This window comes from Accipiter gentilis, chromosome 19, assembly GCF_929443795.1.
Source record: "Accipiter gentilis chromosome 19, bAccGen1.1, whole genome shotgun sequence".
Taxonomy (NCBI): Eukaryota; Metazoa; Chordata; class Aves; order Accipitriformes; family Accipitridae; genus Astur; species Astur gentilis.
The window spans coordinates 20,328,103-20,354,374 of record NC_064898.1 but is presented as its reverse complement, the minus strand read 5'-3'; the positions used below and the strand labels follow the sequence as shown (position 1 = coordinate 20,354,374).

General features: G+C 44.1%; 1 protein-coding gene across 1 annotated transcript in view; it reads right to left on the bottom strand.

The window, feature by feature from the left end:
• Positions 1–26,272, bottom strand: part of ME3 (malic enzyme 3) — a 127,985-nt gene that overhangs the window by 38,481 nt on the left and 63,232 nt on the right. Inside the window, exons 2-4 of the mRNA XM_049823457.1 lie at positions 20,895–21,028; positions 19,210–19,359; positions 1,750–1,825 (exon numbers count right to left, since the gene is read on the bottom strand). Of these exons, the coding sequence (XP_049679414.1) occupies positions 1,750–1,825; positions 19,210–19,359; positions 20,895–21,028 (360 nt within the window). The remainder of the gene's footprint in view (positions 1–1,749; positions 1,826–19,209; positions 19,360–20,894; positions 21,029–26,272) is intronic.

The window sequence follows — 26,272 nt, the reverse complement described above, 5'->3', positions numbered from 1 at the left end:
TCTGCTCTAGTTGGGCTATCATACAGAAAAGAGTACAAGATTCAGGAACCAGAGAGACAATTAGCAAAGGGAATCACTGTTGAGGGCTATCGACATTTTATCCACTGTTTCTTCGCGGCAGGATTCATTAGCAACCCTGGAAAAGACACAAAAACCCCCACACTCCCATGTGAGTATGCTCAGAAACGGCTTCTTCCCACTCATTCTGCTACCAGCACTCTGATTCTTTCAGAGCAGCTCAGCTTCAACAGGAGGGGTTGAGGTGGGGCACATCAGAGCTTGGCTGAGGCTTTGCTAAGCTAAGCAGAGCACCTTTCCAGCCCTTCCAGGCAGAGGATGCAGGCCTGCGAGCCAGATTTCCCATTTCCACAGTAAAAGCTGTTACCATGAAGCTCTAAGGAGCCACAAAGCAAAAGGTGGGGCAGCACCTCCAAGTATTTCTTCACTGTCTTTAATGGGACTTACTCCTGCTGGTGTTCAGTGTGGTCCAAGCCTTTTCAAAAAACTGGGTCCCTCCAGGGACTTAGGTGCAGTGCACGTGCCTCCCTACTTATCTCAAAATCTCAAGTGTTCCAGTGCCTACTAGTTCAGGCATGGAGAAGTCTGCGTACAAACACACAAGGAACCCTGGGGTCCAAAATCACGATGCTGATGAAATTGGCTGCCTTTGTAGTCTGGCAAACCCAGAAAGCATATAGTCTGAATCTCTTCCATGGACCACTGCCCTTCCTATGGTCTGTTTTGGGTGCCAGAGGGGGCTGTTTCAGCAACGGTCTCTAATCTTTCTGTGCCAGTTTCCCCATCTGCAAAAACATCTCTATTAGCCATAACGAGTTCTGCTCATAGTCCTGAGGCAGAAACAAAGGGAAATACCGAGCTCTTTGGACAGAGCAAGGACAAAATATCTAGTTTGCATCTGTTCTCCATGGTTCGAAAGACAAAGTTATAGGAATATGATTACTTTTTCTGGAAACATGATAAATCCTTTTTTTTTTCCCTTAGAAATGTAAAATGCTTGCAAGATTTTCTCAGCTGCCAAACCTTTGCTCCTGGAAGAAACAGCTAACTGATAGGGGACCAAAGCTCTGTCAACAGCCAGGGTAATTCCCAGGCACGTGTACTTTCAGTCTGATGGAAGGAGGTGACTGGCGAGACCTGTCTCAAGTGTTGACTTCTTTTCATGCCAGGGACTTGCCCAGCCCCAAGCTCTAGTGAAAAAACACTTCACAAGATCACTTTTTGGGTGGAGTGTCATTAATATTTTCAGCTACTGGATATCAAACATTATTTGCTGAATTGCCAGTGTTCTGGATGCTGCACAACTCACTGGATTTGGGAAGGAGACCTACAAGCAAGTCAGTTACAGAGATATCTTAAAGAGCTTTGGTACATCTAACAAGTTGCAAGTTAGCCACACAATTCTTGAACACACAAATCTTACTTCTTCACTAGGACCCCTATTCTGTACAAATTTATTATCATGCACACTTTTTATTAACCAAGGTCCTGCTACTTTGATAAAGTTGTTCTTGACCACATATACACATGACAGAGTCTCTGAAGCCCAACCTGGACTGGAAAATGAAGTTGAGCTGAAGTCTAGCCTGGAAACCCTGAGGAAGAGAATAATTCTTTGCTTGTCCTTTTAAATAGGCAATTCTGTAAATAATGCCAAGCAGTTCCATTCAATAACCCATTTTGCACCCAACTCCCTGTAATTTCCCAGGCCACAGAAGACATGCCACATACCTTAATATTTTCTTCAGGCCAAGAGTTTAGCATTGTTGCAATATGGCCTTTGTCATGGATGGTGATAAACAACCCCCTAAGAAAGGAATAAAAAAGAAGAAAAATAAGCCTTGTAATAAAAATAACAACTCTAAAATAAAATAAAACAGGTGAAACCTGAAAATGCAGGGAAATGAGCTGCTAAACACAAAACCAGGTGATTCACTGACATGGAAATGAGACCTCAAGGGACTGCTAATAACAAGTTATATTCTCATTTCAAAACCCCAAGGCTCAAGATCCTTAATGGCAACTTCACTCAACAGCCACTGGTGTTGCACATTTCACCCTTGTGAAATGCCTTTGCTTTGGGGAGCAAACTCTGCCTTAGTGCAGAAGAGCTTTCTAGTTAAAATAATTCTGATAAATGCAGGGGAGGATGATGGTTTTACCATAAGCCCTGTTACATGTTCTTTCCCAGGGAGCTTATTGCTGGCCGTTCAAACAGTGAAAGCACGATCCTTCCCACCCAATTGCCAATGTCAATGATGTGGATGGCTACTGCAGAGCTAGACATTTTGGGTCTCCTCTCTAGTCAACAGAGCTCCAACTGGATCTGATTGGATCAATATTTGCCATGGCCTTTGGTTTGACCAAGCCAAACCTGCCCTTGCAACACTGGTTTTTGTGTGAATATCTGACCCCAGTTTTTGACACTTGCATTCATCAAATGAAAACCACCCAAAATCATGAGAAGTGAAACAGAAAATTAAATGTTTGAATGAAACCTCAGTATGAAGTATTTACATGGACAATAGCATACCTGACTGCACTAAGGTTAATCACTTCTCAACACAAACATCTTCAAGATTTAAACAAAAATGCCTTCTTTTTAATAAAATTAGGAACTGAAAGACAGCATTCTTGAAACATGCTTTAGGCTTGTGCTTATTTTTCTCCTCTTTGCTGTTATTACCAAAAATAGTATCCTTCGCAGGGATTCTTCCAATACCCAGGATAGTGTTATTCCCATTGACAGATCTCTGCTCAGATATTTTGGGATTTTTTGAAGCTCTTTCTAGGCAGGGCTAACCCTAAAGAAGAAACCTCCTCCATACCTGTCTCAGGGGAAATTGCTTATGTTGCTCACAGTGCTCTCTAATCAGCACAAATCAAGGGCTCTAACTTGATAACTCCTCTTGGCAGGAGGCGGCACTCATTTTCCTTGCCTTGTTATCTGCTCACAAAAGCAGGAGTTGTGCTGCTGATTAGTATCAGCTGGAACAACAGAGAAATGCATTTTTGCTGCTTATGTCGCTCTACTATTGCTCATCCCCAGTAAGTTCAGATCAGGTCATGGTTTGGGGTTCTAATGTGAAATGTTAGCTAGAAAAAGTCTCATTTTTGGAGGAGGCTGAAAACAACCTCTATTGTAAGTCTATATGAGTGATGAATAATCAAACAACATTGGGCTGCTCTCTTGGGCAAAGACTTCTCTCACAAGACTCTTCTAGGGGGCAGATATCTTCCCACAGTTAACTGTGGGAATCCTAATGAAAAAGCCCTTCACTTTGAAAAGAAGAAAAATAAAAGTGCTGACTTCAACACTGATCAATTCACAATCACACAGAAAGATCAGAAATGCAAAAAAAAAAAAAATAAAAGGAAAGTAATGGTTCATTTATCTAGCATAATTCTTTAAAACTGTGCCCAGTACCCAATGAACTAATCACATACACATGGCCTATCTCAAAGGCAGTATTCACAGATGTTAATCTTCATAAAAAAGGGGTTACTGTACTGCTGCCATCTACATTTAGAGAAGAGTTATTAGCCAGGAATTAAAAGCAAAAATTAGTAACATCATTGCAGATACTTCAAGTTATGACATGCTTTTAAAAACAATGCTATTGTTTTAGCGTAGCATTTTTCCATATGTAATAAAGACACCTATTACTTAAGTGTCTAGCTGCGTGCCTCAGATGTTCACGTCTCTTCAGTGCTGAAGGGAGCCCAGCAGCTATTTAACCTTTGAAAGACATTCAGTGCTCGCAGCAGAAGCTGAAACCCAGCTGTCTACCCAGGTCCTGTGGCTCAGTGAATTGCCAGTGGTTTTGCACAAAGTGGAGAGGGCAGACACCCACGAGCTCCTGGCGCTGACCGTTGTCTTGGGAGGGCAGTGAGCTGGTTTCCAGCCCCTGCTCTGGATCTGGCAGAAGCGAGAGTCCAGCCTGGGTCTTCCAAAATCTGATGACTGCTCTCACCACGTGGCTGGGAGAAAGGCTTTCATGGCTATCACCACGACATGTCTTGCCTGAGAAGGGACTGGCTTGGCTTAGATAGCCAGGTTGGTGGCTAAGAACCAAGCACAGAGAGGCACCCCTCTCAGAATTTGTATTCCTTAAACATATTACGCTTATTTGATGTTAAGCAGGCCCTCCCATCGAGTATGCTGACTTCTGTGGATCCTCTTCTGAAAACAAAATGGCTATGACACACATTCACTCTCCCTTCAGGCCATGCCACAGACCAGGTCCCTAGTCCTAGCTGCTTATCTCTGCTGTCACATGCATAGAACAATTCAGGTGAAAAATTGCTCCTTCCTTTACTCCAGGCAAAATCAGATGGCTTAATTTAGACTAACAATTAACACACTAATGGCACTACCAGCCGTGGAAAGGAAACCTTCAGGAGCAGAAATAGTTTCCCACCTGGGGAAAGTGAACTCTCTCACTGACACAACCACATCGTGAAGTGAGCACGTATCTGAGCAAGCCTCGTATTTCCCTAACACTTGAGTCTGAGAGCCAAGGACCCAGTTTCAATGAAACACAACAGTTTCCAGTGACTTTAGGCACCCAGCTGGAGCACAATCCTGAACCTGGTCCAGGCACTGTGGCCTCCATCAGGTGTTCAGGCAATCAGAAGAGGATCCTGGTAGTGGTGAGCTGGAAGTCCCTTTGTAGACCGAGTATGAAACGACCAACTCTGACAGGCAGTTCAGTGAGTTCACTGTGTTTTTAAGAAGATGTAAAACACACATCAGACTTTAGACTTGGGGGTCACTACTAAGTCCTCATTTTGAATCATCCCCAGGAGAGCTGTGCTCTCTCCCCTGATGATAATGGTCACCCACAGAGATGAGCTGGCCAACTTACCTGTCAAAATAAGATGCCTAAAATTGGCAGAGGGTTAATCTTTCCCCAAATCCCTTCTGCAAGGCAGGCACAAAGAACAGACAAGCTCTGCAAAATGAGTCTCAGCAAAAGGTTTGCTGATGAATGAACACAGAGGAGTAGCAGCCAGGTTTCTCTCCAGGGTACACAGATTATAGGAGAAGTAACAGGAGCAAAGAACAGGAGCTTTGAGAAGAGCTCTGAATACTGAGAGGGACAGGTTGATCTATTTGGACCAGTAGTAAATAAGAGATATCCAAGTGACAATAAAACAAATTAACCTGATTTTTCGGAAGAAAAGATGCAGCCTAAGCATTCTGAAGAAGACTCACCTGTGCCCAGGATCCTGTCATTCTACATGGGCTAAGTTGTTGTATATCTTTATCCCCCCCCGAGAAAAAGCTATGCACACAGTTAGCTGGAAGCCAAACGCACATGCATGGGGGCAAAAATACAAGAAATAGAGCTTAGTAAAAATTAACTGCCCCAGCAATGTCAAGCCAGAATGTACACACTCTACCACTATTTCTGGCTAAACAGTAACTTTTAGAGAGCTGTTACCTTTGTGGGGGTAATTCAGAGTGCAGAATGCTCCAACCTGCATTCATTAGGGTTTCAGAGCTCCAGTCTCCTACTCAGCCGTTAACATCACAGGTTTCACTACAGCTGCCTTTAGTTAAGGTGGAAGTCAAACTAGATTTTATTGTGCCACTGAGCATGTCTGTAAGGTTCCAGAAAACTTTGAGGAGTGTTACAACTTCATAATTTGTCACGGAGACAGTATTTCTATCTGGATTTCAGCAAGTCAAGTCAAGCTGCCTGAACTGGATTGTAGGATCCAGCAGACTGCAGATCGTCAATGCAGAATCTGTCAAAGGGGTTGGATATGTTCACCTACGCCACACAAGACCTTTTCTCATCCCTAAGACAGGGATATTTTCTTTCCTTTCTGATTTTGTTCTGGCTGAGTTCATGGAGGTGTTCCAGAAATTATAAAGCTACACACCTTATCATGGGAAGGATCCTGCTGTGGTGCTCAGTACTGGTTAGATCTTGGCCATCCTGATGGCATTTTGAAAGACCCACAATGAAGACAATGCCAGAATTGCAAGGCTCATTTTAGAAAGAGTTCGGGGACAAGGAAGACAGGACACATTTGATGCTCAGAGGAAGCAATGCCAGATACTGGTGATGGCTTTTTAGAATAACATTCATTTCTTTTAGATATTTGGGAAGGAACGAATTCTAACATGTCTCAGGTATTAGGAAACCAAAATATTCTTTAATGCTTTTATTCAATGAGCAGTTACTTCTTCAATAAGGCAAAGTAGTGTTCCCCTTTCTGATCTTTGTGGCTAGCAATGCTGCCTTGTGAGCTATTTCCCCTTAGACGAAACAGTGTACAATGGAGCCAGGAGTGCTATCTCTAAAGCACTATTGTTTATTTACAGAGCATGTGCAAAGCTTCATTTCCCAAAACCCAGAGGGGAGTGAAAAAGATTATGCAACTTCTTTCCTCACAGCTCCAAATCTCTCCTCACTTCCCTTCTACCCCAAAGTCACTCCTTCTCCCGAATAGCTTTTTCTTGGCAATTACCAGTGCTTCTGTGGCTGTGTTTGCAACCCTCCCGGCGTTGTTTCACCCCACTTTTCTAGCCTACTGCTGCCCCTGACATGCAATCAAGCAGAAATCCAATGCAATCAATGCCTTTGCTTTATCAGGCTCCATGAAAAACCTCTTTGGCCAGTGCTGTGCTCCTCTTACAGTCTTGTCCTGTGCTGTGGTTTTGGGTAGCGCTGCTATGACTTCAGTTGCGTGTTAACATCTATATGATTAATGGCCTCTTTACACTTATCATATATGAATAACAGTCAGCAATTATATCCACTGACTTTACCATCCTGGTCAAAAGCCACAGAAGAGCAGAACAGGTGATGGCACTGGATTGCTGACTTGTACACTAGTGTGAAGCAAAAGGACCTTACTCTTTGCTACACGTGAATTTTCCTTACTAGCTAAGATAGGACCATATTTGTATACTTACGTCCCTATGGATCTCAAAAGCTTCTAAGTTAACAGGAGTTGAAAAACACCCCCCCCCCCCCCCCCCATTCAACCAATGCAGCTTCATCCTTCTTTTCCTCCCTCACTCCTCTAAAAGGACTACTCTCTGAAAAAAAAGATACTTGCTTAGCAGGGGAGGTATGTATTTGAACAGCATTATCCAAAAATAGATACTGCAATGGTCAGGCTTGCCCGGGTTTTGGTATGTAGCATGAAGAACACAAAAAACTCAACTGCAAGTTACATGTGCTTTCTGCACAGCAATCAGTCCATCAATCTTGTTTATTGGATCTCAGAAAAGAAACATCAGAGATGTCTTCTTTAATGGGCTACCAGTCTTTGCCTTATATAATTACTTGTTTCTGAGAAGAGGGACCGATGAGGGGAAGCAGATGAAAATGGTAGCTAAGGTCCCTGATTCTCCAGATACTTACACACCGCTTGCTGTCCAACATGACAGGGGCGCCTAGCAAAGTGCCTGGCTCCTCATGTGTGTGCTGACATACCAGCATGCAATGAATTGCAAGAGTAAATGATGAAAATGGCAACAAAACTCAGGCTTTTGTTTCATTTTCCTTCTACTTATTAACTGCTAGTCTGGGTGCTATGAGAGGAACTTACTCCACAAGCGAGGAGAGGATAAAGACTACTGGGTGGGTTAGCATTAAGAAAAATTAACATACTCACAATGCTGTTATCAGACAGGCAGGCATCATGATTCAGTGTTTTCATCTGGATAGGAAAGGCTCATTCTCAGAACAAAAATGCTCAGGACAAAGGTTAAGCATCTCCACTGACACCCTGAAAATGATGAAATCGTGCCCATATAAAAGTGTTTTGACTTAGTAGAGCCTGGACTTCCCCCAGAAAGGGTAGGAAGTCCATGGGAAGCCATTGCTTAAAAAAGCAACAAACAAAAGAGATGAGTCAGATCTTTGCCAACATCCGAGCCTGCACCAGGCCGCCGTTGAACAGCCAAGAAAAAGTTGGGAGACAGCAGTCAGAATCCTGCGCTGAGATATGAGGTTGCACAGGAAAGGGTCCTGACAGGCATGGCACAGGCTGACCTTCTGCAGTGGTCACAGCCATTGCCTGACATAAAGGAAAGCTTTGAGCAAGACTGTCTCAGATTAACATTGAAGTTCACCTGGCAAAATTATCTTGACCCTCAGGGAAGAAAAAGTCAAGTTGGCTTGTCACTGTGGAAGGATCCTGACTGCTGCCGCACGCTGCTCTGTCCTCTTTGGAGTCTGGCTGAATTATGCCCCAAGCCCAGACGACTGGTAGGTATTTTGGCTGTCCAAGGCTGCAACGGAGACACATGTGAGGGAGGGATCGGCTGATGGCCTTGGCTTTTGTTGCGTGCTAACCACAGAAAACTGTCACTGCTGTGCCAGAAGAACAGGTTGGAGGACCCACTCTGGATTAAAGGCCAGTCTGTGCTAGAGGTGCTGTAAAATGGGGTTACAGTAAAGCCCTATACTTGGTTTTATTTCTTTACACTTTCAAGACTCATACACAGAATTGACAGGTTGAGCAATATGAGCCTTTAGAGACATTTCCACCAGCTGCACCCCTATCGTTGATCTTTTTGGTTCAGGTCTCTGCCAGAACAGGACAAGAGGATTCAGAATAACAAAATAAACTTTGAAATTGCTTGGCTCTTTTAGGGAGCTTGAGATTATAAATGCCTGTGGGCTACAGGCTTTGGAGAGAAAGTATGTGCTAGCATGCACTGATTTGTCTACATACAGTACAATTAATCATCAAATTGGACAAAATCTCTGTGGTGATTCATCAGCTATTTTTGCACATTTGTTTATAATAAAGCCAAGAACTTTTTGTTGGTTTAGATAATTTTCTTTGTAAATTGTCGGATGCTGAACAGTACCCTGAGGTACTGATGAAAAAATAATAAAAACCAAGCACAATCAACTATTAATGAAATCTATACAGAGATTTATAAGGCAATATCCTATAATTTAAGTATGCTGGATATGGAGAAGGGATGAAAGGGATGTGGAAGGGAACAAAAGGTATCACAAATGTGAAGTGTTAGGGGACAGTGGTCAGAAACCAGGAGGAATCCTGGGTTCATTGGTTCTGCTAGTCAGGAAACAGCCTAAAAAATAAATAGCCCTTTCTTCCTCTCCAGGGGAGAGTCGATGGAGAAAGACCAGCTCAGTAACTACTGTTATTGGTCATTATGCAGCAATGTGAAAGTGCAGAGGGTTGGCATCAGGTCCCCAATGAATCTCTGCTATCCACAGTCTAGGATTAAGGGAGGACGCAAACAGACCCACGTTGCTCTTGGCTTGTCGTGAGCTGCTTGTCCCTACTGGATTCTCAGGACTGGATTCTCTGGTTTAACCAGAAAACTGTCATGTCATAGCATAATTGAGTGGTTAAATCCTGCTTGTATTTGAAAACTTCAGAAACCAGATTTTTCCAGTGTCCCTTTCAGCAGTGGTGTTTCAGCAGAGGTGTTTCAGAGGACCTCTGAGCAGTCTATGTGAGGATTGCGCCCCTGGAGTCAAGGGCTGGGGAAGAGCCAAGCAGGTCTGCAGCACGGGGTCTGACTCTTGCTTACCCTCAGCACCCAGAGCTCCCTTCTTGCTGATGTGCAGGAGGGAGAGGGAGAAACCAGGCTGTTCATAACTACTCTGCCACCCATGCATAAATTTACAGATGCACATGGGTAAAGACCAGGCTTTGAGGTGAGACATAAGATCCCACCACCCAGGGATTCCACCAACCAGCAAGCGTGGGCAGTTCCCAAATTCAGTATTCTTTGCTGCATTTAGGCTCATCACGCTCAAGGGGCTTGAAGCTCTCCATTCAAAAACAACTTTAAGTGTAGGAAAATACGACTCAGCCCTGACTTTTCTCTGCCTTTTTGGAGGCTCAGTCCTAAACCTGCCTGTATGTTGAATCCTGGCAGTATCTCAGTAACTGGAAGATTACAGGGTTGCAGAGAGAAATGTGTTGAGACGGGCAATCAGTGCTGTTGCTCAGTGATGTTGACCAAGGAGCCCTTATCTGTTTTCACTGCTAATCACATAATATATTCTGTCTCACTTGTCAGTACAGAGGTTAAGGTGGGATCAAAAATCCCTGGGAAGTAAATTAAGTCCTACCCTGATTATAGTTCCTTCCTGAACTGTGCAAATTATTCCAAGACCCACACCTTCGCTTTTAAAGTGCACTGCAGGGAGCCCCAAGAATGAACACAGAATTAGGACAAAGTTTGACAAAGAAAAGAAATATGATTTTGACAATATCAGAGCAATCAGCTTTCAGATAAATTGAATCTAACCTGGCATACTCTGTCTTAGTGAATCCAGCTAATAAATAATTCTAACTTTTGCCATAAATCGCAGCAAATACAGAAAATATCAGCAGCTTTTACAGCAGGTCTTCCATAATAATGTACTTAAGATGTGTGTAGTTTGCCTTGTCAAAATGTTTGAATGGTGTATCTGCACACAGAGTTCTCCAGAAACGAAACCCAAAACACAGCAAAACCCAAGGAAGGTAAGAATTGCAGTATCAAAGCACAGAAGTCCTCGCTCTGTGAAGACCTGTTGGGAAAGTCTTCGGCAAATGCAACACAGCTTTTTATGCTACCTATTGATTTCTCTTCTCTTTCAGAAATGGATGCCCTGTTATTAGAGGATAAGGGTGCTAGCTTGCTAGTTCTGACACAGCCGTTATACAGCAACATGAAACTGCACCTCACAGTTACCCTGCAGTGGCATATGAAAGTCAATATAAACTATATAATAAAAATGTATCATTTATTAATATAAATATTCCATAAACTAAAAAGTTAAAAATAGGATTGCTCCTCTTAAAAAATGTCCCCAGGTCACGATGCATAGTCCACAGGAGGCTGTCCCACAACCCAATGGATATCACTGTCCAAGGTTTTCATGATAGCCAGTGTGATTTCCCCTCCAATTTACATCCTGGTATTCATTATTCTAAATAATTCTCCTCCCTACTCCCCGTCTTTGGCATTTTTTGTTTAAGGTGGGGTTGTTCCTTGTGGCAGCAGCATAGATTTATACCAGATTAAAGGCGAACACATCCTTTTGAATTTCCTTCACCAGGTCAACCTCTTTCTTTTGGCCAACTCCACCTCTTCCTTTGAGCTTTTCCTGGTAAATGAGGGAATTTCAACAGAAGGGAATTTCAAATTACCTCTGACAGCAGGGGGAAGCCTGACCTTTGTAAATTAATATGAGACTTTGCTGTTAACTTCAGGGGGCCTGAGATTTTACCTCATGCCCATGGAAGTTTCTCTTGGTTGTTAGAGCCACTGCACATATATTTTGCTCAGGAAAAGTAAGAGAGAGAATATACTGGAGATACAGAAGAAGAAGCACTGATTGTTTTTCTAATGAAAAAATGGATGCAAGTCCTTTTTCACTCCCATCGCAATGTAGTAACTGTGGTACAGCCTCATAGCACCAACAGTGTCCATTCTATTCCCCCAGTCTTCACGGTACCTGAGATTATGGCTGGTACACCGGCTCTTCTCTCCGTACACCCAGAAGCAAATCTGTGCTCCTCTCCCCATTTTGAGAACCGCTTAACTGAAGGGGGAACAGAGAAGGCACCAGGATGGGGGTACAGCATGCTGAAAAGACTTGCCTGGAAAAAATGGGGTCAGCACAGAGGGAACAGTGGGAACCCTTGAACTACTTTGCCACCTCTCTCTGCAGAGGTTTCCAGACAGGCTGAGCCGTTCTCAGCAGCCCTGGGCTCCCTCTGTGCTAACTGCTTCCTCTTCACTTACCCCAACCATGGTCTTCTCCTCCTCATTCCATAACCTGGTCCCATACCAAGCACTGTCTCCCACCTGTATCTCCTGCCAACCTCTTCAAGGCTTCCTGACTACACGCTGTTTCCATGATACTTTCCACAGATCCCCTCCTTCAGCCTGTTACAAGACCAGTCTGCTTGTGGTGATGTTATCTAAATGCAGATCATTAAACACATTCGTCTTCTCTTCCACTGACTTCAGCTGCTTCTGGAAGAAGGCTGAACCAGGCTGGTGGCAACAAGAGAAGTTACGACAACCGGTGTTTTTACAAGAAGTAGAGATTGCCTAAAGGAGTTTCAAAGCACAATTTCCGGGACAATAATCCAAACCCCAGTCTTCCCACTCACTTTTGGTCTCCACTGTTTTATAGAAGAGGGAGTGCAGACAATTCTGTGGTTAGGGACAAGTCTATGGAATTTACAGCTTCGTTCTAATTTCCATTTGGTTTGGGTTTAAAGTGTCTAGAAATGGCAGGTAACCTTCTCTCCTGCTGCTTAGACTGCGCAATACCATTAAAAAAAAGTGCCTCAGCAGAGCCAGATCTGTTGACAAGACAGTTCTGTAGACTGACTGATGTTTCACTTGCTCATTTTTCATCAGAGACAGATCATTATTCTGTCAGACTTAATTTTCGCACCATCTGCATCCTGTTAGCGTTCATTCTCCAGGTTCAGCCTCACCCCAACATGTTTTGCATTGTTCTGCAATCAGTCCTCAAGGATAGTTATGTCTCCAGAAGAGTGAACTTCAGCTAAGTTTTTTCTGTCCCTGTAGCTTGCCTCCAATGGTGACGTACCAACCTGTTCCAGTCCTGCTCTCAGGGGATGCCAAAAGGTTTTGCAGAGCAGCTGATGACTTTATACTTTCAAATACCAGTATGCTCATGAATTTCCCAGTGTCTCGAGAGACTGAGGTCTTATGCCACTGTAATAAACTATCCCTCACTATCACAGAAGAGATAAAACCCTGATTCCATGCCCTGAGGTAAGTTCTCTCTCTGCTTTCTCTTTGTTAAAAAGTATAAAGTCGCTTTCCAAAGGTACTGTCACAATTAAAAAAGATCCTCCAGCTTCAAAAATACCTTTTAAATAGCATTGCACATGTTCAGTCCTGTGCTGCATAAGGACACCCATGTTATTCATTATGTACATTTTACATTGAAAAAAAGAAAAGGCAAAAAAAAAGAAAAAAGATCACAATACTACTACGCACTTTTCTTCGTAAAGGACTTTGTATCTTCACTCTAAAGCAAAAAAGGACTCTCAACCACAGTCTGAAAGCTTTTAGGTCTGGTAGAAGCATTTCCAAAGATAACCGTGATGCTTTCTGTTAATGGGATCAAAGAACAAAGATTCCTCCTTCATTCCGTCTTTTAGCATCTCAAAAAGTTGCAAGCCCTGCTCTGTTACATTTCATTCCTTCCTCCTACCAAATTTCTGACGAGGATAAAATTTGAAAAGCTTTGAAAGGCTTTGAAAAGCAAGCACTTCCAAGGCCCATGTTCCTTGGTACCTAGGGCAACCTGTCCTTTGCCTGAAGCTACAATTAAGTTATCACTGCTGCTGAACATCAGCAAACCTGCTCTCCCCATGCTTTGAGCAGCTGGCCCCTGCTTCTGCACATCCCTTTCATCACATCAGCACAAATCCTGTTGCAGCTGGCAGTGAAAACTGACTATATGGATTACTGCTAGTCTGGCCCAAAAGAGACTTGGATCTACCCAGATTTATTCCTGAATCAGATCATTGCACAGCTGCACGAACATCTGTGGAGGCACAGGGGTGGTGGGCGGGAGAAGTAAATAACCAGGGATGGATTGCAGGAGGCAGACTGGAAAGCTGCGTATGTGCAGCCATAGGATCTGAAGCTGTACAGCTCTGCAAGAAATCTCCCTTAAGTCTGGGTCATCCCTGATCATCTGGAGTTACACCTACAAGTGAAACAAGTCTTGTCACCTTGGGACACTATTTCCAGACATATCTTTTGGCCTTGACAACCTGCATACATCTGAGCCCCCTCACAACCATTCCAGAACTTGTGAAACCAAACACTGCAGCAGATTTTTGTAACAAAACTACAACTGCAAGACCCTGAGACACAAAATGAGGAGGAGCATAGCCTGAGAAGCCCCCAAGAAGTGAGCACATTTGCCTACCCTAGTCTTGTACTCCTTCTGTTACTGGCCACTGCTGCAGACAGGATCCATGGCTAGGAAGACTTCTCTTTGGACATGGTTGCTCTTCTCTTGTGCTTATTTAACGTGGTCGGATCACAGAAGAGAGATTTTGACAGGGTCCTTAATCATAAGTGTGACAGAGGTGCTGTTGCTTGGTACTTCAACCTGTACTTACATAATACACAATAATTTCTATTTTTTATTTTAAAAATTCAAAATATAATATGATACTGTACTTTTGCCTGAAGATTTTAATGCTTATTGCATGACTTTGAATAAATGAATATTGGTAACTCAGCAGGGAGCTGCCTGGAAAACAAGATAGGAAAAATGTGATTCAACATAGACACCTTCCAGCAAAAACTTCAGAGCTCTGAGGGGACAGTGCCAGAATATCATCTTAATAATTTGATGGTTCCACCTCTCTTCCAGTTGTTCTAAACCTCTGACTCTTCATCACATAGGAAAAAGTTGGAAGCCACATTAAAAAAATAAGGCTGCTTGAAGAAATTAAAGTGACTCCTGAAAAGAAAGGCAGTAGGAGTTTGGGGAAGGCAGACAGGAACCTGCTGGGGCATCAGGAACTCTGCCTGGCCCACCAGAAGAAGTAGAGAGACTATGGGCATCATAGATAAGCATGCCAAGAGTCGGATGTTTGCAAGTGGTTTTTTCCTAGTAGCTCTTTTCTACCGGTAAACAGAGAAAGCCTGTATTTTTAGACTGCTGGCTGGGTAGCTTTTCGAAAGGAAGGAATAGCAGGTGTCTGACCCCATTTGGAGCAGATAAATCTGCTGGCAGAGAGGATGCAGGAGCCCTGACCTGGAATGAGAACTCCAGACACTAGCCCAGTAAAAGTGCAAGTAAAAGATCCACCCTCAATAGTTTATATATAGAGACCAGGAAAGGTAAAAGAGGCATTGAGCCCTGCAATTATGACAGCAGTATCTGGTAAACAAAATCTGCAGCCATGCGAACACTGATAAATGTATTCTGATGAGAGAAGCCCTGCTGGACCTCATAGGACTATTTTCAGATGCTCTCGTACAAGAGTTGCTTTGTAAGCAAGTTACTTGTGCCTTAATCTTTCCAGGCTCAACTTTCAAATATAAAGCCAAGCACTAATGGGGCTGAGAAATATCTCAACACAGGGAATAAGTTTATTGTGTCCACAGGTCACTAATTGCTGCTGCTGTGGCTGCAGAAAGACTGCATAATATTCTGTAGATTTCCCTCCTCACCACAAGCTGTGCTATGGGGACACGGACAGCGGGATCGAGTGCACCCTCAGCAAGTTTGCCGACGACACCGAGCTGTGTGGTGCGGTCGACAGGCTGGAGGGAAGGGATGTCATCCAGAGGGACCTGGGCAGGCTTCAGAAGTGAGCCCGTGTGAACCTCATGAGGTTCAACAAGGCCAAGTGCAAGGTCCTGCATATGGGTCGGGGTGATCCAAAGCACAGATACAGGCTGGGTGATGAGTGGGTTGAGAGCAGCCCTGAGGAGAAGGACTTGGGGATACTGGTGGATGAAAAACTGAGCATGAGTTGGCAACGTGCATTTGCAGCCCAGAAAGCCAACTGTATCCTGGGCTGCATCAAAAGCAGTGTGGCCAGCAGGTCGAGGGAGGGGATTCTGCCCCTCAACTCTGCTCTCATGAGACCCTCATCTGGAGTACTGTGTTCAGATCTGGGGCCCCCAAATTAAGAAGGACATGGACCTGCACGAGCGGGTCCAGAGCAGAGCCATGAAGATGATCAGGGGGCTGGAGCACCTCTCCTGTGGGGACAGGCTGAGAGAGTTGGGGTTGTTCAGCCTGGAGAAGAGAAGGCTCCAGGGAGACCTTATAGCAGCCTCCCAGTACCTAAAGGGGGCCTACAGGAAAGATGAGGAGGGACTTTTTACAAGGTCATGTAGTGATAGTACAAGGAATAACAGTTTTAAACTGAAAGAGGGTAGGTTTAAATAGGACATAAGGAAGAAATTTTTTATGATGAGAGTGCTGAGATGCTGGCACAGGTTGCCCAGAGAGGCTGTGGCTGCCCCATCCCTGGCAGTGTCCAAGGCCAGGTTGGATGGGGCTTGGAGCAACCTGGTCTAGGGGAAGGTGTCCCTGCCCATGGCAGGGGGCTTGGAACCAAATGATCTTTAAGGTCCCTCCCAACCCAAACCATTCTATTCTATGATTCTACTGCATCCTGTATGTGCACATCCATCCATGTTGGAGCACCATATGGTATTTTAAAACTGAGATATCTCATCTCTCCTGCCTGACCAACAGCATTAAGTGTGACAGTTTGGATGAAAAGGTAATTGCTGCAGCAGACATTCAAAACAGCTCCCTGTCGCCCAAAGAGTCAGGCTGGGAGGTGTGGCACTCCGGAGGACAGGTTTAGAAAAACTTTGATTCACTGGAGAGATGACCCAAAACCAACAGGACAGAGTTCATAGCAGGACATGTAGTGAGGAGAAATGCTAAGCACAATTATACAGTGGCACACATTTGGTGGGGTAATTGTGTCAAAGAAAAGATTCACAGGAAGATGACAAAATGAATTACAGTGACCGGACCACTCAGATAATGCCAAAAAAGGCAAGGGCACGCTGGGACATGTTAGCAAAAGCTAAAATCTAACTGCTCCAGTCTCCCTGACACTGCCAGTCCTCCGTGGCGAAGCTGTGCTTACTCTTCTGTGGTGCATTTGAGGAGAAATGTAGCCAAACAGGAGACTCCAGAATGGGACAACCCAGACAGAACAACACGAACTACAGGCAAGAAAACCACCAGGCTGAACGTGATCCCAGTCTTCTACTGTGAAAAGGCTACTGCAGAGACGATGACATTGGCAAAGAACATTTAGGTTATGTACTAGTGGAAAAACACTTTCTACTTATACGAGAGTTAAATACTGGAATGGGCTACGTACAGCAGCTCTATTGCAGATTTAAAATCAAACATAATCAGTTAACGAACAGGATTATACGATAAGGCTTCCTGTGACAGCAGAGCAAAAATGAATGGCTTGGACATCCTCTCCAGCTCTAGGTGCCATGTTCTCCCTAAAACGTCAGTGAAATATAACTACATAGATGTCATTTTGCTTTAAAAACCTTCCAATACAAATAAAATTAGGTTAGAAGAATCAGCTTTTCAGACTGCCAGTGCAGCTTAGGATAACAAACATGGGAAGAGCTAGAAATTCAGACTTAGATCTTAATTCCTGAACTCCCCAAATCTGCACGTCCCAATGATTTTAGCAGAAAGTGTTGGCATCCTACGCTGAACTAAGTGTCTTGCAGGCCAGCTCCTGATGTACATGATATGCTCCAGGACAGAAAATATATACTGCAGGACAATAAGAGTCAGATTGATTAAAAAAGCACATACGAATGCTTCTCATTTTAATCTCATCACTTTACATGATATAATAGCTCTTTTCTTTTTGCAATAAAACCACTCTTTTGCTAAAACAACCTTGATTAAAACCAAATCTGAGGCTAGGCTGAAATTCACTCTACATCTTCAGGGAAACAAACTCCCCGCCATAGGAAATTCAGTGTACTAAGGGCATGATAGTTTGTCCTTCCCTGCAGAAGCCACGGGCTGGAATCCAGAACAGCTCCAAGCCCAAGTTCAGCAGCAAAACTGTCAGACTATGAGAACAGATGTTCTTACCACAGTGGTAAAATACTGTGGGTTTAAAACATGAGAACAAAGTGGGTTCAGGAAGGGGAATTCTCCAACAGCAACAACTGCAGAAAGAGTCCAGTACATGGAAAGACACCCCTGATTTTATGAGGATAACATCAGGGATGGAAAATGAAAGAAGCAAAACTCCCAAATATTGTTTTAACTTCTTGCAAGGTAAAGGCAGACTGAAGGCAAAGACACAGTGGCTGTACGGCAGGAATTGTTGCTGTTAATTTTGATTAGCTGAGAACCAGCAGTGTGCTCTTCCCTGCCTGACAATGCTCACAATTCAACACCTGGAGACAGAGTCTGGGCTCTCTTATCTCTGCTGCCTTTTACTCTTGCCCAGAAGAAGTAAATGTCCCCTTGTACAAAGAGCAATCCCTTCTCCGGTTTCCTCATACACACTGAGGAGGAGGAGGGGATATGATCAAGACTTGACTAGATGAAAGACTTCACCACAGCCCAGCAGATCCAGAAGCTGGGTATCAGGGAACAGAGCACAATTACCTGGGATAGACACAAAACAAAAAGCAATTCTGAGGAGTAGCTCATGTGAAGGAATACAGTGGCTTTAGTAGAAATTTTGATGACAAGCAGGATGCAAGTGTGTTTGCCAAGATAACCTTATTCATAATATGTTATTCATTATCTGTCTGCACAGCCCTTACATCTTCGAGGTCTGCCTCAGGGTCCCCCTGTGACCTTGAGTCAGCTAGTAGAACTTGCCTCAGTTTCCCCACATACCACATTAGTCTCAGCTGAAACTGCAGCTTAAACCTCATGCTTTTGAAATGCTTTTGAAATGGTATTATTCCATTCCTTTACTTTGCATATTCCTACAGCAAAAGCTAAAATGTTTATCTGTCTACTGGTACGCTTCAAGGACAAAACAATAAAAAGCTTGCGAAGAAAACTGAACCTTACTATTTCATTTTCAGGCAAGGACTAAAATGTATTTCAGAATGCTAATGAGGTCTTTACCTAAACATTAATCATTAAGAAGAATTACGCAGAACAGGGTCTTCCAGCACAGTACAGAGTGTCTAATATTGCATGAATTTACACAGCAAGTGTTCTGAGCAGCGAGGAAGGCACTGATGCAGAGCATCATCTCCTATGAAAATGTTTCTTGTGGGGTGGTTTGTGGAAGTGCATACAAAAGTTCAAAATGAGCACAACGTATCCAAAATCCAACAATTACTCAAACACCAGCACCGCAGAAGGCACTCAGTGCTCCTGAGACAGCAGATGGGGAGGGGTGCAGCCATAAGTTCAGAGAGCTGTTTGGAGCTAAGCTGCACAGACTGTACAGTACTGTTTGAGAACAAAACCACTCTGTTCGCTGTTTATAGGAAGAAGGCAGAGCTATTCTCGACTCCCCAGCTCATCGTGAAATGTACACACACGAAGCTGCTTGCTGGTCCATCTTTTGATGAAGGATCGAGTTTTAGATGTTTTGGGCCACCCACATAAAGATGGACTGTCGATACAAAAGAAACATTCACATAAAATTAAAAAAAGGGGCAAGAACAGCCTCTTCACTCACCGTGGTCTCCTGAAAGCCAAACCATACTGCTGACAAGCCAGGCCAACCGTTGGGGTGTAAACGATGGGCATGAATCTCTCAATGTCAGAGGTCAGCACTCGGTAAAAAAGCTTCTCGTTCCTGTCTTGTAATGTCATAAGAACAATATACCTTAAAAGTAAAATAAAATAGATATATATCAGTATTTATGGATGTTGGCAGTTTCATAAAAAGCAGTAGTTGGCTCGCTCAGTACGTATTCAGTTCTCCCAAGCCCTGACACTCTTCAGTGCTACATCATGAGCAGATGCTTGAAGCAAAATTCCCCAGAGGACCTGACTAGCTCCACCATCCTGACAGCTCACGAAGACTCAGTAGGACTGGAAGTCAGACCCATGTATAACCTCAGAATTTCGGAACTTGCATTAAAAACAAATGCATTGAATGGAAAAGGTCAAAAGTAGACTTGAGGGCTACCTGGGACAGAGTGGGACACCATCTTTATTATAAAAATTTATTATGCAATCTAGAAGATGAAATATGCATATATGCAAATGTTAATACGCACATTTCAAAGCACTGTCTTTCCTGAAATATTTCCACAAAACCTCTCTCTCCATTATCCTGCATTCTCAATCACTTAATCACTAAAACCAGAAGGATAGCTAAATTCCCTCTTTGAAAAAAAAAAAAAAAGGACAAACACATTAATTTAGAAAATGAAATGTTAAATAAACTTTGTATTCTTAGTGTTGTCCAGACTTACATGTGCATCACTGGGTTTATATGACCACTTAGTGACTTACAATACGTTACATTTCTCCCAAAGATTTTTCCTCCTTGAAAATGCTTTATCGGCTAAGACAGAATTTGTCAAATTGAAGACAGAAAAATGAAAACCTCAGAAAAATAAAGAGAGATTGCAAATTATTTTCTGTCTGAGAAATTTGTATGAACATAAGACAAACTCCCCTTTGCGTTCAGCACCCAAGCAGTGTGGCTTCAAAAAGGCATCACACACTGCCAACAATATATAATTTGCAAGATCGACACAGGCATTTGTGACACAGAAAAGCCAATGGAATTGCTCTACAGGGGAAGAATCCTGCTGTTTCAGTCCCCAGATCAATGGCAGCTGAGAAAGATGGAAATGCAAACCCTACCGTCCATCACAACAGGCGTCAAGCACCATAACCCTGATGAAAATACTGGATGCAATGGAAGCTCAGGAGCAGAAAGATTAGCCAATACACATCATTGCTTCTGTTTGTTTACTTTTTTCCTACCAGTTGGCAGGTTCTTTCTGTTCTTCTATCCAGTATTTTAGTGAATGAGCATCCAGATAGGTACATGCAGGACGTGTTCACTCTACCTGCAGTGCTCTGGGGCAGGGACTGCCTTTTTGTTCTGTACTTGTACCCGAAGTACAGTGAATTGCTAGGCTAATACCAGAGCTCTCCAGCAATGAGGTGGTAGGAAAAAGCAGTACCAGTGCTATTCTGGGACTGGGATGGCATGTAACAGAGGTGAAGGCAGACAGGCCAGAATAAACACTCCTGGTGTTGGAGAGTAGGGACAGCTGGAAAAAAGTGACTCCGAGGGAAACCTGTGTGCCTTGAAGCAGGATCCTCACGTCTTCCTGGGAGCTTTAAAGAACTGAAAATTAAAGGGGGAGGGAAGGAGGAGATAAGATGTTTTTGACATACTTGTCTAGATCATTAGATTTGTTCTCATAGTTTTTCATCACACGGAGGACTTGAACGTCTTGGCTCAAGAAGCAAGGAGGAAGGAGGCCATGAATTCCAAGCTGCAGCCTCTCTTCAAGTGTAAAAGCCATTCCCTGGGAAAAAAAAAGAGGAAGGCACGTTCAAATGCCACAATATGCACTACCAGACAGGATATCCAAGAGGAAAGCAAGCAACAGCATGCAGCCCCTGAGGGCCTGGAGGCAGCCCTCCCCTGCAGGGACCGTGGGGCTCGGACCACCCAGACCCTACAGCTTCTGGACTACCAGTCCCAGCATCAGCAGGGCTTTGATGATCCACACTCTTTTGCCATGTCAATTTGGTTGTCTCTACAGTGTGTACAACTTTATAATGTATACATTCCTAGGGTTTCTTTCACTTTATGCTCTTCTTATAACACTTAATTAGCTCACGCCTACTAGTTTCAATGGCCTTCCTGAAAGCCCAGCTCTCACAATCCTTTACAAATCACATGACAGGTTTAGAATCATAGAATCACAGAATCGTTTCGGTTGGAAAAGACCTTTAAGATCATCGAGTCCAACTGTAAACCTACCCTCACCAAGTCCACCCCTAAACCATGTCCCTAAGTACCACGTCTACATTGTCTTTTCAATACCTCCAGGAATGGTGACTCAACCACTTCCCTGGGCAGCCTGTTCCAGTGCTTGACAACCCTTTTGGGGAAGAAATTTTTCCTAATATCCAATCTAAGCCTCCCCTGGTGCAACTTGAGTCCGTTTCCTCTTGTCCTTGTTACTTGGGAGAAGAGACTGACCCCCACCTGGCTACACCCTCCTTTCAGGCAGTTGTAGAGAGCGATCAGGTCTCCCCTCAGCCTCCTTTTCTCCAGGCTGAACAACCCCAGTTCCCTCAGCCGCTCCTCATCAGACTTGTGCTCCAGACCCTTCACCAGCTTCGCTGCTCTTCCAGCCCCTCAACGTCTTTCCTGTAGTGAGGGGCCCAAAACTGAACACAGGACTCGAGGTGCGGCCTCACCAGCGCCGAGTACAGGGGGACGATCACTGCCCTGCTCCTGCTGGCCACATGATTTCTGATACAAGCCAGGATGCTACTGGCCTTCTTGGCCACCTGGGCACACTGCTGGCTCATCTTCAGCCGGCTGTCAACCAACACCCCCAGGTCCTTTTCCACCGGGCAACTTTCCAGCCACTCTTCCCCAAGGCTGTTAGCGCTGCATGGGGTTGTTGTGACCCAAGGGCAGGACCCAGCACTGAGCCTTGTTGAACCTCATACAATTGGCCTCGGCCCATCGATCCAGCCTGTCCACATCCCCCTGTAGACCCTTCCTGCCCTCCAGCAGATCAACACTCCCGCCCAACTTGGTGTCACCTGCAAACTTACAGAGGGTGCACTCGATCCCCTCGTCCGGATCATTGATAAAGATATTAAACAGAACTGGCCCCAATACTGAGCCCTGGGGAACACCACCTGTGACCGGCCGCCAACTGGATTTAACTCCATTCACCACCACTCTTTGGGCCCGGCCATCCAGCCAGTTTTTTACCCAGTGAAGAGTATACCTGTCCAAGCCATGAGCAGCCAGTTTCTCCAGGGGAATGCTGTGGGAAACGGTGTCAAAGGCTTTACTAAAGTCTAGGTAGACAACATTCACAGCCTTTCCCTCGTCCACTAAGTGGTTCATCTTGTCACAGAGGGAGATCAGGTTGGTCAAGCAGGACCTGCCTTTCATGAACCCATGCTGACTGGGCCTGATCCCCTGGTTGTCCTGTACATGCTGCGTGATGGCACTCAAGATGATCTGCTCCATAACCTTCCCCGGCACCAAGGTCAGACTGACAGGCCTGCAGTTCCCCAGATCCTCTTTATCGCCCTTCCTGTAGATGGGTGTCACATTTGCTAACCTCCAGTTAGCAAAGATTCAGATTTGCATACTGAATAGTATACCCAACTCATCAACTTCAGTTACCTTCTAGTTTTCCACCAGACACAATGTATATTAATGGCATATTAGCAGAGCAGAAGACAGACATGACATGTAGGATGCTTCCTCAGTGCTAACCCTTTATTTTTATTCAAGGAGCACATAGAGTGCCACAAGTCTTTTTAAGCAGCTGACACTGGCCTACGGTTTAAGCTGGAATGCTAGATTGGGTGGGATAACCCTGCCCTTAAAGGACAATTTCATCCTTCCTAGGCAGAAGCCTGAGCGTGTCCCGCTCCTGTGCATGCAGGGGCTGATGCTCCAGACGACCAGCAGTGCCCTGTGCTGGACTCACCCTGACGAACAGCAATGGTAAACGCATTCTGCAGTCTGGGAAGAAGATTATAAAAGGTCTTAGTCCTTAATTAATGGGATTTCTGCTATGCTGATAGCAGATTAGACAGCAGGATAGAAGGAAACATTTTCAGGAGCGTCTAAGGAGCTTAAATCCTAATGAAAACTTCACCCATAACTAACGAACTGATTCATATCTTGATGAACAGCTGGAAGTAAAATATTCAAAATCAGTAATTATTGGACTACGTCCACCCAAGCACACAGACAAATGCTTGAAAAAATCTTAATGAGCAGCTTTATGACTACATAGCTGTTAAACTGCTGTTTTCTTCCATGGATTTAGTATTTCTCTATGACAAATAACTGTTACTATTGTTGCACAAGAAAAACTGAGGACATATCTCGATGAACTTGGTTTTGGCAGCCTTCCCTCGCCTCCTATTGCTTGTTCCTGTCCTCGTGCCATCCCAATGGTTGTGCCAGCACAAGCATGTGTGCAGTCACATGGTTAATCAGCGAAAGGAAGTACCTGGATTAAAAATAACCAGGTCATTTGAGCTCAGAGCAGCTCCCCTGGCTGACGATACACTATAGATGGCTACACGGACATTGGTAAACCTGGGCACAGCCACTGGGGACATACAGCAGTGGGAATGGACCACTGGAAGAGCCGCTTACTTGTAAGTGGTGTAGATGCTGGTGAAAATGTTTCTCAAACTATCGGCAATGCCAAGTAACCTGTGACAGGAGAGAGGAAAGGACTGAAACTGATTCTCCTTTTTGCCAGACCCATGCTTTGTACATAGTGTGACACTTCTTTTATTAGTAAATTGTGCACTAGCGCAAATTAAAAAAAAAAAAAAAAAGTCTTCATATATTTCAGAAAAGATATTCAGCCTCTGGGACATCTGAGAAGAAAACAGTCTTTTTCCCACAAGCATTTTCATAGTTTTTTTCTGCTCTGTATCAGGATAGAGCCAATTATTTTCAAAATCTTTGATGTAAGAACATGACACAGAGAAATCATCCCTCTTCCAGCCAGCAGATGAGAAGTCAGCAGTTGCCCAGGAGGCAGGAGGTCAAGATTTTGCTGTCAAACCCAGAAATGGCATCAAGGTCTCTGTGGTCATTGTTGACTGTTGTACCCATGACATGGCTGGTTCTGCTGAAGTGCCTGACATTTCTGACCCAAATTTCCTTTCTGGACCTGAGAAGCCTTCCCCGAAATGAGTTTCATAGCAGAACTGGTACGTTCCCACAAGACAAAGTTTGAGTTTTTGTGAGTCATCATTTCTGAATTTAAAAAAACCCCAACATATTCTCATCAGAAAACTTGCAACCATCTGTATTCTCCAGACTGGTAACTTCTGAAATACTAGACTAAGACCAATACTGGACATCAGCTCTACTTCACTATTTGGCTTTACACTGACAATGTTATATCATGGCAGGGAAAATATAGCTACTATGAATGTCAAAGTTTATCTGCAATGAACGGAAAAAAAAAAGATAAAATTTCAAGCTACTTACTTCCTGCAACCTCTGAACATGGAGGATAGATAATGGGAGACAGAAATATTTGGCAGTAAATACTCCACTTGCTTGTCTAGAGAGTCAAATCACAGGTTGGGTGATCAGGGTCACAGACCTGATCCCTGTTCATCCCCTGGAACAGAACTGAAGCTCAGCAAAAAAAAGTAAACCAGCAGCAGATACTCTTCTAACCAGGGGCCGTGTAAAAGCTGTGATGGAATTAGAGCTGCCGTGAAGGTGAAGCACTTGTATCTGGGCACTCGCCCTTCAGTTCTGCTGGGTTTTTTTCTCCTTTTGCAGGGGAACTCACCAGGCTGAAAAGTGTTCAGCAGTGTGCTGTGAAACCTCTTGAAGTGGTATTGGGAATTAATGTAATAATGAATAAGACTGAATAGGGTCAAAAGGGAGCGTGGGGTTGTAAAGCAGTTTGTCTGTTTAACTTGGGCTGGGAGGGACATTCGTGCACGCCTTGGGCACAACTCTGGCTAGTTTTTAGGTCCACATAGTGCCAGGAGTCCAGTCTCTGGTGCCAAATCACTGTTTCAAGGCACAGCAAATGCAAGACTCTGAACTCTAATTTTAAGCAATTTGGAGATCTATGTGCATGAATACATGTCTTTGGATCGCAAGAGCAGATTAAACTGTTCAAACACAACCACAGTTTTGCTGTTAACAGTCCAAGGGTAAGCATGGTCATACTAATATACATCTCTAGCTCACTGCACTTTTGTATTTATTGCATCTGAATGAGCTCTACCAGTATAACCACCCTCATACTGGAGCAATTGCAACCATGCGTGATGAGGAAGTCCCTGCCTTCACAACCAGTTAAATCTCCTACACGCTTTTAAGTACAGAGCTGGTCCACCATACAGTGGCTCTATAGCAGGGTCGGGAGCAGAGCAGAAATTGCCTGCCCTGACTTTGAAGGCTGCTTTCTGAAGTTTCTCGGAAGGTCTAGGAGTAGGACCCCTGGGTGAACTGGTTATATTCACTGAAACAGCACAGCGTGAAATGAATTTGGAAACACATTCTGCCCCAGATCAAAAGCTGGAATTCACTGAGGTATCGCTATGTTTAAGATTAAAGCTTTTAGGGTTGGATTTTTTTTTTTAAGACTGCCTGAAAGCCATATTGTACCACTCTTTTTCTGGTCTTGAAAGGTCTAATGATTAGATGGTGAGCCACAGCTCTGCAGAGCTAAAGCCAGGTGCTCCGATTCATTTTTAAATGTGTGGGAAACGAGTTGTCATGGAGAGGGCAGATGCTATGTCACTACCCAAAAACAAAGGCAAAAACATCAGCTGCCCACAAGGCTTCACGCTACGTAGGGGCTAAGCAAGGGGGTTTGTGCTGAAAAAGGCTTGCTGCAAAGAACCCCAAATGCTTGTTTTCTTACCGCTGACAGCACCAAGTCTGTTATGCGGCAGCTCCCTCTTTGCAGCTCAAGCCCATGAAAGCCACTTATTTCAGAAACTGAACGGTGAAGCCAATTCACAGATAACAATTAGTTTTATCACCGCCTGCACTCTCCAGCAGTGAG